General features: G+C 39.8%; 1 protein-coding gene across 1 annotated transcript in view; it reads right to left on the bottom strand.

Moving 5' to 3' along the window:
• vps9d1 (VPS9 domain containing 1) overlaps positions 1 to 13,136 on the bottom strand; it is a 36,976-nt gene that overhangs the window by 10,385 nt on the left and 13,455 nt on the right. Inside the window, exons 6-14 of the mRNA XM_085280882.1 lie at positions 10,932 to 10,994; positions 9,643 to 9,695; positions 8,887 to 8,974; positions 8,431 to 8,513; positions 7,341 to 7,489; positions 6,757 to 7,125; positions 6,525 to 6,654; positions 4,255 to 4,460; positions 3,054 to 3,138 (exon numbers count right to left, since the gene is read on the bottom strand). Of these exons, the coding sequence (XP_085137008.1) occupies positions 3,054 to 3,138; positions 4,255 to 4,460; positions 6,525 to 6,654; positions 6,757 to 7,125; positions 7,341 to 7,489; positions 8,431 to 8,513; positions 8,887 to 8,974; positions 9,643 to 9,695; positions 10,932 to 10,994 (1,226 nt within the window). The remainder of the gene's footprint in view (positions 1 to 3,053; positions 3,139 to 4,254; positions 4,461 to 6,524; positions 6,655 to 6,756; positions 7,126 to 7,340; positions 7,490 to 8,430; positions 8,514 to 8,886; positions 8,975 to 9,642; positions 9,696 to 10,931; positions 10,995 to 13,136) is intronic.

The raw sequence follows: 13,136 nt of genomic DNA, 5'->3' as shown, positions 1-13,136 counted from the left end.
AAAACTGGTGTCTCTGCATTCCAAGGATACAATGCAGTCCAGCCACATGCACAAGTACTGATCTCTCAGGGAAGATTAGGCCACATTATGGCTTTGCAGGGCTCTTTAGTGGACAAAAAGTTTAAAAATGCAAACGGCAGAAGCAGAAAGACAGAAAATTTCCCGATTAAATGGATGTAGAGGGAATACAGAGGATCACAATAGAAGAGGAAGGGAAAAAAAAGGACTAGATGGCTTTTCACAGAATAAAAAGACGACAACTAGTACAAAAAACAAAACAACAAACCACCAACTAAAACTAGATTCTAAAGAGTAAGGGTAAAGGCCAGGAAAAATAATTCTAATTTGGTTATACAAAGAATTTATTTTACAGTGAAAGCAAAAAATACCCCAAAGGAAACCCGTCTAAATTCTGAGGGAATATTTAATTGAACTAGTGTTGTTGGGTCAATGATCAATGAAAAGACCAACAACATTCGGAGGGATCTCCAACAGCCTGTTAACGATCATCCTGAATCACAGCCAGAATCATTTTTTAAATATATCTGCCACACTAACATTTCAGGTCGTGTCTGGTAATATAAGTGAAGGAGACGTGAGCCAATATGCGCACACGGCACCATTTGAAATTAATCCATGTGTGGGTAGCAGCTACATTAGTCCATCATCAGCATCTCAAAACTAAAGCAAGAAGAACAGAATGAGGATGTTTGTCTGCTTTGATTTTAAAGTAGGGCTTAACGGGCCTCCTCACTTGCAGAGACACTGGTTTGTCCAAGATTTACTGGTGAGAGATTCCACTGTGTGCAAGGGGTGGGTATGGTGAAAAATCAGAGAGGCAGGTGAGCAATTTTACAAATACACAGTAAAATCAGACTGAATCACTTCAGGTAACTGTGGACCAAAAGTAGAGAAGAGCCTGGAAAATGTTGCGAGGTACTAGCACTTAAACTGTTAGGCTAGATCCTTTATTATATGTGAGCGAGACTCTGTTGGTATAGCACACCTTCGCCTTTATCACACTGGAAATGGGAAACAGTCCCAACCCTAATCCCAGTGCGAGTCTGGGTGAAATAGGACAAAATGGCTATGATATAAAAATCTTAATTTTTAAGGTAAAGCAGGAAGCGCCGTGATGTGAAGTTTAAATTACATTTTGTCGCTGTATTTTTCTTAAACAAATTTTCTATATACTGAACAACGAAACACCAGCTAAAGCCAAAGCACACAAATCCTGACCAGATGCATCTTTGGAAGACAAAGCTGGGGGACCAGTCAGGCACCGAAACGCTGCAGCAGATCAATCCATACGGAAACACGCAGCGAACAATAAATAGTGCGCTTCAGTGTTGTTGCACTGGTGTACTCGATATACACAAGGAGAGATAAATATGCAATATAAACATAAATATTAACACATACACACACACTCTCTCTGTGAAACATCTTGATTAGATTTTTAAAAAACGACTTTCCAATCTGAGTCAGGCCTTGGATTAAAAACACCCACTCTGTGAGTCACAGTGGCATCCACAAAGGCAACCTGTATTTAAAAGGGACTAAGAAAAGCAGTCACATATGGCCCTGCACTGAGCTGCAATCAGCAAAGAAAAACATGCCAGCGCTGGCAGTCTGGGGCCAAAGTCCAGTCCAACCTGGAGATTTCATCTTTACTACAAGATGGTAACAAAGCTCTGTGAAATCTAAAATAGTCACCGATTGAAATGTCTGCTGTGGCAGGACACAGCGTGATTCATGTTTCCACATAACAAGTGCAGCGTGATTAGGTTTGCATTTCTTGGAGAGACATTTGTTGCCCAGTTGTTTCTTTTAGCGTCGTGAGGGTACACATCAAAATCCCTCAACGTCACAACTTTTCTGGATCAAAAGCTTTGAGAAGTGCTGCGCCCAATCAACTCTTCCACTGCCGTGTCTCATCACGTCACAAGCGCTCCGATGCAAAGAGACAGATATGGAGCAGGAGACACTGCCTCAGCCGCTCAACAACAACAACAACTGGAGTGTACAAAGAAGAAAACGTATCCAAGAGCTTTCTGGAGGAGGAAGATGTTTTCCCCCTTGACTCTTGGAGCAAACAGGATTTTTACAAGCATTAATCACACATAAAACCCATTTAAAAGCTGCTGACATATCCCCCCTAGGTTTTGAGTCGACTGTTACGAGTCCTATTATAAAACGTCTAACCTTAACTTAAGTGTGGTCCTTTTAACAGCCTCATAAATGCTCTTATTCTAGGACTATGATCCCCACCCATTGTTTACTTGCGGTCACTAGAAGTCTCAGTCTCTGTTTGCATAAATAATAATGCCAAAATACTGTCAGCCCAAATTACAGATGAAGCCCAAACTCATGCTGATTTTAACACGTTCTCTAGCGGATACAGTTCAGCGATAATACGAAGCCACGATGAGAAATATGCAGAGCTCGGCTGCCATTTATTTTACAAAGTTTTGGTCCAACTCTGTCAACAAAGAACGCGTTTAATTTGCTGAACCCTATGCATGCTACAACCTACTGAGCATTTGTCTCTGGGTATCACTGTTCAGTCCACAAAACTCCATCCCTTTTCATTTATTCCCCAAACCTCCTCACTGGACCATGGTGTGTTCCAGGCTCAGCCAGGACGACCCACTTTTGGGCCTGGTCAGGAAGAGGCGCTCTACAGGAGGGTAACAGACCCAAGACAGCGCCTGCTGTGCCAGACCTAAATGAGCAGTGATGAGAGCTGACAGGGCAGCTACCAAGGCAGGGACCCCTTAAATGATGTTTGGGTACTTATGAGCGGATCTCGGAAGAGTCTTTCCCTTCCTATTAGGAGGAATATGCAATGAGGAAAGGGCTTTCATTTAAGTTTAATGAGGTGTACTTTATAGCAATTCAACTAAAAGAACAATACACCACTGTGTTGTATAACTGTTGCATTGTTTCTCAGTTACATTTGTCATTTTTGTGTGTTAGTGAAAAAGAAAGATTGGTCAGTGCAGTACCACAGTAAAGGCCCAGATACTTACTGGAGCTGATCATTTACTCACATGGCCGCTGTTTTGGGAGTCGCGTCCCCTTCATGAAGACACCTGTAATCCTCGGCACAGGCACAGATCAGGCGTAACGTCCTCACTGGAACAAAACACAAGAAACGATAAAACTCATGGAGCACTGCAATACAGACTGAATGCTTCAAATATAATATAAGATATCGAAGTATTGACCCAGTAATTAGAGATAGCAGCCAGAGAAACAGGTTTGGATGCAAAGTTGAGAGGAAAGAAAAAAACAAAGGGCGCATTGGGACATTAAACAGATGCGTTGGGACAAAGTGTTACAGACAGATGAATCTTATTTGGAGTTTGAGGTGTTCTGATGAGAAAGAACGTGCTCGGAAATATCTGACATGTTACATGGAGCAGGTGTGAACGCCTCGGGCGCTGCAGTGGAGGGAACGGCCATAGACCTCGCAGGCTATTTCCCCCTACAGCAGGACAATGACCTAAAGCAGACTGTGTGACAGGAGCAGGCAGTAGGCTGATATTCTGTTTATAATGAGTCAGCCCACACAGTCATTAGATTTCAGCTGCTGTGAGAACAGACCGACTGTCAAAGGTCTGAGACTGACAAAAATGGACTCAAAGCAAAGTTTAAGGTACAAAATTATTATTTCAATCATTTACTGAACAAAATGTTTTTTTCTGGGTTTAGTGCAAATACATAAATGCTGGTTTAGAGTGACATCAGAGACCATCTGGCCAAGAACTGTTTATCTTTAAAGCTCACAAGAAGAATTGACTTATGCCTTCTTCACTCTGAGGACGTGCACCTAACGGCTGGCTGCCCTCACACTTTACAGATGCAGAGAGCTTTTAGTAAAGTTTAATGCTGATGAATAATAACACTTAGTTTTCTATAAATGTGAGGTCTTATGATTAAAAACAGACTGAATTTAAAATTCAAAAGGACACGTCACCAGTCACCAAAGAGTTTCGAACAAACATGAAACCCTTCTAACGAAGCAAAATTAAATGTTTTTTGTACCTTTCAAAACCTGCAAATACTAAAATAAAAATTAGCGTGAGGAGGTTAGAGGCAGAGCAGTACCAAGCCTCAGACCATGGTTTTCTGCCAGAAAAGGGTGTATTTCTTCTTTCAATTGGAATTAATCCTCTCTTAAGAGCAGCTTTCCATCCCAAAACTCTGCCTTTGTGTAAACGAGAATAAAAACAACACAATCTGACTCACCAATGCATTCCAGTTTCCTCTGTGGACATCGGTCATGAATGAGAAGTTTGAGCTCCTGGATAGCAGACCCGTAGGGGTAGGAACCTTGTGGGGAACCGGTATTTTGGGGAAACAGTTTCAAGGGAATGCCGATATCTCTAGGTGAAACATCGCTGTACAGCTTCACACTGGTCTCGTAGGCCTCCTCCCTTTCTACATACACCTTCCTGAAATCAAAGACATATGGCTCCAGAGCGAAATCCAACAAACGGACAAATAACTAAATGATGGAAACGGAGCAAAGAATGATACAAGTCTAGGAAGCGTCACATGAAAACTTGGTAGTGGTTGTGTAGGGGGTACATTTTGGATATTTAAACTCCAGGTTATTCCTAGTCGATGGCAGAATGAGGAATAATTTTTTAAAGCTTTCCTGGAAACTAAGCTGGATAACTGTCACAGACTGAGCTCCTGCTGTCTAATTGATTAAAAACATACCCTAAAGTGGAATAAAAACCCCAGAATCAAGAAGCTTTTCTTATTTCTTGACGTGGTTGTTAATATTTAGAACATGAGCACAACACATCGCTCTTCCACAGGATCATTGTCTGACACCCTCATACCTGCTTAACATAAAACTCAACAAAAATAGTTCCACTTTAGCTTCTAGCTAAAATTAGGGCACATCACCACGAGACACTGCAGAGCAGAATTCTTGCTATTCCACTTCTTATTTCTGCAATAAAGTAAAAAGTATGGCAAGTTGATGCATAATTATTAGTATCAATAAAACTTAAAATTCTCCTCCGTCATTCAAGAAACGATACAGCTTCCATGTGGTAACAGTGGACTGTATATAAAGGATGAACACAGCCATGGTGATGCAGGTGATGTCACCTTTCTGAAGTCTCCAGCTGAGCGTTCGTGTTTTGAAATCATGCATCAGCGCAGGGCGGGTCTGACCGACAAACACAGGGATACTGCTGAAGATCGGATCTCAAATTTCTTTCAAGCTGTTTCCAACATAAAATCTTTAAACTCTAATTTTCTGGCTTCTTGCAAGAGCTTTAAATTTTATTTTAAACATATTTTTTATATTTATCTTAATTATCTAAATCACCCAGCTCACTTCAGTGCCACGACACCAACTACCACTGAATTTGTTTGAATCCAGCTAAACTAAAGGTTGAGTATAGGAAATGCGGAAAATTAATGGCACAGCACACAACTGGGAATCAAATATAAACCACAATAATGTTAGAAGTACCATCACAGTCAACTACAGCGAAATCTGCAACACAAACAAGTTGAGAACCCAACCAGAGAACAGCAGATGAGGGAAGCTGAGCAAAAACAAGAGCAGCACTGCCCCATGCTGGTCAGGGACCTTGACCCACTGGTTAAATGAACTTTTTAAGTGTTTTTACACAGTCTGAAAGCTACATTTGTAGCAGCCTTTTCCATCCAGTTTAAGCAGACAGCATAACATACGTCTAAGACTCATTTCTCTCTGCATGCAGCCTGTTTTGATCCATTTCTCTACTCTGCAGCAACCTTTTAAATTCAGGTAAACGTTTTCACAAATTACCTCTAGATCTGAACCGGCACGTGCACTGCACCTGTGTTTTCCTAAGAGCACCGTCTCACACCCTACACTCTGTGACAGAAGAACATTTTGCTAACAGTAAGTTAGCGAGTTTAATTAAGGCTGTAAAAAGCTAAAATTGTGTATTATTATTTGCACTAAGTAGCAGTTTGCATGACTGCTCAACAGTGAAGTCATTACTATACAGTATTTGTCACATTTCTTTTACGTGACAATAAATGACTCTTTGAATTTTGTTGGGGATTTAAAGATGTCACCAACACTAATTAATGCCTCCTAGTGTTTCGTCCCACACTAAAACTTAAATTTAATAAATATGGGTGATAAAGGGACAACAATGTTAGAAACATGTTAACTTGTTTTATCTTATTTTTTCTTCACAACCTTAAAAATATCTGTTTTATGGGAACTCAGACTTTTAACGACCTGCAGGAAGCCAAGCTTAAATTTGGGTGTTCAAATCTGGATGAATAATCTATTAGAAGCAGTAAGGCAGTTACTTAATAGTACGTATAATTTAATATTTAATAGGAAAGCAGTTTCTATGCACTATATTTCTCAAGAATTTGGTTACATTTGGCCATAGTCGATTATAAGATCTCTATCATCTAAACAGCTCTTTGATTATTGGTGTTTCGGCACCTTTGTGCCTCTGGCACAGAACTGAGGATTACAGGTGCACTACCTGAAAAGAGCCACTAGGGCGCTCCACAGAGGTGTGAAGAAGGCTTCCTCAATGCTGGCGAGACACAGGTCCTTAAAGCTGGCAGTGTTTAGGCACTCAAAGGACAGCAAACACAAAGACAGAAGCTGATCTGAAAGACAGAACACAGCCGTATCATTTAACTCCCATCAATGAATGCAAATGTCGTGACAAGAGAAGAGTTTGCTGTTCCAAAACAACAAGCTGTGCTCACCGATTGCAATATGAACGTCCTTGACGACAGCTTTCAGGTGTTCTTTAAGCGCTCTCTTCTCCAGCTCCTGGACGTGGCTCTCATCCTGCTCCAGCGGCACAGAAAAATCGCAGACCGAATCTGAATCCGAGGCAGTGTCGTCTGTGCTGCTGGGGGGTTGAACCCAATCCATCTGAGTCACAAACTGCTCCAGATCTTCAAATGAGTTCTCCCGGTCCATTGTCCCCTGCTCGCTGGGCTCCTCCGCCTCTTCCTCCTCATATTTAGGGATGAGGTTGTGGGAGCGCGAGGGAGAAATCAAGGAGTCTGTGCTGAAGCTCTTTACACTTTGGGTACTACATGCTGTCCTGACTGGTCTCTTCGGAGTCTCTGTGTGATTCAGAACATTAACATTAACGTAACTTGGTTCACTCCAATTAACAGCATCACGAGTCCAGAACCTCTAAATGCTGCCCATACAGAGTAGAGCTGAATCCAGTGTTCTGTCTCAAATCCTCATTAACAAAAATTTAAACTAGTTTGCACAAAAAAGAAGCCAAGAGAACATAAATATGAACCCACTGTCTTCCAAACCAACCCCTTACCTGGATGAAGTGGGTTGTGAATGCTGTGACGTGGTCTCAGTGGCATGGCGGGACTCTTAGGGAGACCTTTACTAACGATGGGGTACAGCCGGTTGTAAACTCGGTACTGATGTTTCCTCAGCAGCTTCACAACTGGGTGGTCGGACCGGCTGAGGACACAGTTAAGAGCGATAACAGAATCCACTGACGATGCAAAATCAGAAACGGCTGTGGGATAACACAATTTAAAAACTTTCCAAGTCCACAGATTAATAACAAACTGTGCTCCAGAAATCATTAAAGATCATTAAATGACTGAACATCTTTTAGAAGGTTCATTATCATTCATCTGTAAATACTCTGCACTACATTGTGTTTCACTTGTCTTAAAATGGATTAGAGCTGAGTGTTTCTTCATTAAAGGCATGCAGCTCTCTTCAGACTGCATTCGTTCTAAACTCTGACAAACGTGTTTGCTTTGTCATCGCGCGGTGCTGTGTGTGTACACGCATATGAGCTCCTCTACCAGAAGTCCAAACTACTCTCAGTGAAACAAGTACATGCAGGATTAGGACTGCCTAATTCTGTAGCACAGTTAAACCATCTGAAGCAAATACACAACCGTTTATGCATATTCTATAAAATCTGTGCTGTATATGATTTATTATTGTGTTTAACTTTACTGTAAATTTGATAATAATAAGTGAAACTTTTATTAACTACATGTCAAACCAAAGGACAAAGAGAAAGCCAAATCAATCCTCGAATTCAGCTCAATTTCTCTGGTGTTGTTGAAGTCGTGGCAGACAGTTTTTTGCCTTTATGCATATTTCCCTATTCGTTACTTTAGTTTCGGCTTACTGCCTGGTTTCGTCTCTTTGCAATTCTCCAGACACTCAAGCCAAACTACCCTTCTGATTGACAAAACACCACTTAAACACCCCAATACTTGAATAAAACCCAGAAAGGACAATCCTGAGCAGTCACAACATTTGAATGCTTTGACTGTGTCTTGTTGTGTTAAAAAAAAAAAAAAAAAAGCACAAATAAATAGCACAGGTATTTCTCCACACAAGAAAAATAAACCGTTTTCCACCTTGTTGTCAGTTACCTGAGCAGGTAGGAGACCAGATTTGACACTAACGAGACATCAGGAGTCTTCTTCATTTTGGCTTTCCACTGTTTGGGCCAATCCTAAAGAGGCCAAAACAAAAACGTCATAAACACATATATAAAGGTCTATTAAGTGATTAGTCATTAATTAACCAACATAAAACTCAATACTTGAGAACTTGTGAAAGAAAACAGAGGGGACTGCTGAAACGTGGGCTGCCTGTAACTTGCTGTGCATCGACACTGCATCAGTAGAAAAACAACAACATGCAACTCTGTGTGATTTGGAACAAACTAAGATACTTTGCTGGAAACTGGAGATTTGAAGAGGAAATAAATATGTAGGTCCAGAGTTTGCCATCTTGTTTACTGTACTTGAATTATTTGCTGCTATGCAAAGTCTTCTAATCTTCATTTACACCTGCCAACACTTTTTAATAGCATTTAAACTTACATGGTCCTGTTCATATTCCAGAACATTGGTGTAGAGAATACGCTGCTCTCGCTCCTCTGGAGTCATTGCCCCAGACGCTGCAAATCTCCTGGAATGACGAACGCACACACAGGAGAGGTTACTGAAATTGTATGCCTGCCAGTGATCGCTAATTTTGGAAGCAGATCCCCTTGTTGAGGTTCCAACAGCCACTATGTTTTTGTCCTGACTGCAAAACCCCAGCAAGAAACCTGCAATCTCTGGTTTATTATGCAGTAGGTTATTTACACAGTTTATAAACACTGTAATTTGGTCAATAAATGCTATAAATAACAGCACAGACGTTATACTTAATACAGGATCACTGTCATGTCTGGTTAACCAAATGTGCAAATAGAAGAAGGAATTAATTACATGCAGGTGTGAAGAAAAGAAATGAGAAATATTATGGAAACCTATTTATAGCTACAGAGTTCAATCTGTGCATTAAAAAAAATAAGTTATTTACAGAACTTTTAAAAAATAATTTTCAAAAGTGTGTCCAGTTTTCCTGACATCTGTGATTTATTGCAGGGACTTTATACTTCTGTATGAAATTCACAGTGCAAACCTATCGGTCATCATATAACACCTCCCTAGAAATATAACTTCCTGTCCCAGCTTGCATCAGGCATGAGCACAAAGAGGAGTGCACAGCTCTTATACATTTACATTTAAGGTGACCAAAACAAAGATGCTTTAGTTTAATTCACTGTGTTAATGAAAAGCTCACTGTACCTGTTGGCCTCTTCCTGCAGCCTCAGTCTTCTGTCCTCCATCTTCCGCTGTAGCTAATGTCAACATTAAGGAAATCTCCAAACCATTGCGTGGATAAGACGTGAGTATATCCTGGGAAATCTTATAAAGTTCATTAAAGCTTTAGAGAGTTATACTACTCACATGTTGCCACTAATGTCCAAACCAATGGATTTTTCTTTGATAAGAAGCTTGTAACAACTTTTTAGTATTACAAGTATAAACTTAATCAGCAATCAGTAACTGATTAAAAGCTTCAGTCATTTTTCAAGCAAATGTAAAAGAGCTTTACAAAAAGCTGTACGACCTACAGATCAGCTGATGAAACACAGGTGAGCTGCATTATCAGTGTCACCACGTTTTACATTTGTACGACCGTTTAACCAGAGAGATTTCCAACACACTGGGAAGTCTCATTTGAGTAATATGGATCAAAAATCTGTTGGTTTTTAGTCTGAATGTAAAATGCACATCTTTGCATTTTCTGCTGTAGCAACAGGTCAACTTTACAAGTCATTTAAAAGCAGCTGGTTACTCAGAACTTTCAATAAACTTTGTCAAAGCATATTTAATATCTAACAATAATAACAACAACGATTGTGGGTCAGCATCACTGACTGAGGAAAGTGAACTTCACTGGGAAAGTGAAGCCACTACACTCCACCAGCCTCCACTGACAAAAAACACTCAAATCACCTTACACAACACAGAGTTTGGCTCAGCAAGTTAGTTTGCTATTGTGTGATTTTGGTGTTTTGCAGTGTTAGTGTGGATCCAAACTATCCACAGCACTGAAGCCACACCGTGGCTGGAATCTAAAAGTACTGTTTATGCCAGTGGAGTGGGTGATTCTGCAAAGAGTGATTTCTTTCTTAGTGTGTTGTTTCCACAACTAACTCTGCAATTTAAACAAGGCGATCCAAAAAGGACCGCTTAACTCAGAGAGCATAAAATTTAGGATACATCAAACAACAAAAGCAAAGCTTATTCAGCTAAAGGATGAACGTAAAAAAAAAAGAAGCAAAAATCAACATTCCTAAATCAGAAATCCGAAGTTTAATGTCCTTTTCCGCTTTAACCATTCTCTCTTCTCCTGGCCCAATTCCCAGCAATGCACCACCTACTTCATTGGCATTTGAACATAATGCAAGCATCAAGGCGGGGATTGTTGCTCAAAATTAATACACATCTTTGTTTTTTTGCATTTGGATTGCTACAAACCTTAAAGCCCCATGCAGTAAATCCAACTGTTTACCATATTCAAAGGATACAGCATCCTGCCTGGCTTTGGCTATGATGAGATTCTCCATCATCTGCCGCTGGAGAGAGAGTGTCTGAATGGGGAAAATGGAGAGAAGGCTATTTACTTATTACTTTACTTCACTGTATGCATCTGTTCAATAAAATGAGATCTAATCTTGGACTCTACTAAAAAAGCTTAACATAAATCGAAGTTCAAAATATTCCCCTGGGCCTTAATGCGGCCTTTCCTCTATTTGAGAAAAAAAAAAAAAAAGATAGCAACCATTGATGAATCTTTCTGTAAATAAAACAACCGCGACTCACACATACCTTAAACTCAGATTTCTAAGTACTAGAAAAATAAAGGTTTTTCCTGCATCGACTCAGAAATGTGGAGGCACATATGGGCCAACAGGGGACAAAATCCACACCAGAAATGTCAATGACACTGCCAACCACCACTTAAAAAACTACAGGATGCATCATCCAAGTTCCACACAACATGAAAGTAAAGTATTTGTTGGTGATACCAACACAAACTAGTTCCCTCCACTCCAAGTGTGCAGCCACAAAACTCTTACTTTACTTTACAACTATATCATGTTGTGGTTCTGTATTAAGAGGATATCTCCTGGTTTACATGTTTTGTAATAGCAGTTACATTAAAAACTATTTAAGACGCCCCACGTAGTTTTAATACCATTCTGTAAATAAACGTTAAATATACTGGGAATCCCTGATGTGCAATTTAAAGTGCAAACCTTGAAAATACTTCACCTTTTTCCATAAACCACAGAGCATTTTCAGTTTATTTATATTGACTTAATTATTATACTGTGTATTTTAAAACACAATGCCCTAATTATTTGCCACGGTAGTGTCATTAAAAGCTTGTGGGGGGGACGCGTCAGTGGCGTTAATTGGCTAACAAAATTAGCCATTATGACTTTACCTTTACAAACGCCTTCAGTTTCCTCCAGAAAACACGAGGCTCCGCAGACTGTCGAAACATATTCCGCACCTAACTGACAAGTTAACGTTACTTTAAAAACCTACAGCTCAAAATAAAAAAGATCTCTACAGAAAAAGAAGTGTTAGCCTACAACCGAGCCAATTAAGAAAATAGCGAGCTAACCAGATGTAAGCTAAACTTGGCGGCATTTTGCTTACCATTATTTATTATATATTTTTAATGTAGCGAGTTTCCCACTAAAATTATAAAAAACGACGAGAGAAAGTTCTGCTTTGTAGCTCACACGTTACCCGGCTAAAATAAAACGCTCTCAGGTAGCCTGCTCCCTCCGCCCGTCACACTCACCATTAACAGCAGCGGAACCGCGAACCGGAAGACCAGAATACAAAATAAAAGCACAGGTAGCGCGCTTTAATCCACCAGAGTTTCCATTATTTTTGATTACCATCGCAGAAAATGATTCAGTACTTAAACTGAGGTCAAAGTTTGTGACATTAAATACATATTAAATACAACTATTAGGCGAATAACAGAAGAAACTGAGGATATTTTATTCTAAATCAATAGCACTGTTGGAGCTATTTGTTCTTTATTTTTGTTTTTGTTCTTATTTTTGAAATTAGTTAAAGTTTGTTGTTAGTTTACTTATATTTTGGGGTTTATTTGTCGGTTAATATTTTGTTTTAAATGATTTGTTTTGTTTGTTGTTATTTTGTTAAATTAGTCAGTAAGAGCTGTAGGGCCATTTTGTTTCTATAAATAAAGAGACTGGTATAGGACCAGCATGCATTGGGGTGGGCCTATGGTTTTTTACCAGAGCAGGAGAAGCAGTAGGAAGGATCTTGTTATTGCTTGCCAAATGGATAAATAAACCAAAACCAAAACTCTCAACTAAAAGGTTTGGACAATGGACTTCTTTTGCCTGCGTACGAAATATTACCTCAGTGCAGCAGTGGCTTGTGGACTTTAAGTTGTGGGACGTTTGATCATACAAAAGTAAAGGAATTGCCACTACACAAAGTAAAAAACCTTCCCGTGGACAAAGGAATAATCCTTCATTAATGGATATAAGGATTTCAAGGATCACCGTCGAACTCGAATAAAAGTTATTGGATCGTCTGGTGAGTAATCCAGACGGATTTGATGTTGAAGCCTGGATCAACATGTCACTCGTTCGTCAAAGCTGGTGAGTGATAATATTGTTTAAGCCGTAAAGGAAAACGGTGAAGCTATTGGAGTTTAAAGACATTATTTCACTACA

Source organism: Mchenga conophoros, linkage group LG7 (genome assembly GCF_057382185.1).
Source record: "Mchenga conophoros isolate Kocher_MC1m ecotype Shallow Benthic linkage group LG7, M_conophoros_male_GT1.1, whole genome shotgun sequence".
NCBI classification, from domain to species: Eukaryota; Metazoa; Chordata; class Actinopteri; order Cichliformes; family Cichlidae; genus Mchenga; species Mchenga conophoros.
Note: the sequence above shows the minus strand (reverse complement) of the source record. Positions and strands in the feature narration are given on the sequence as shown.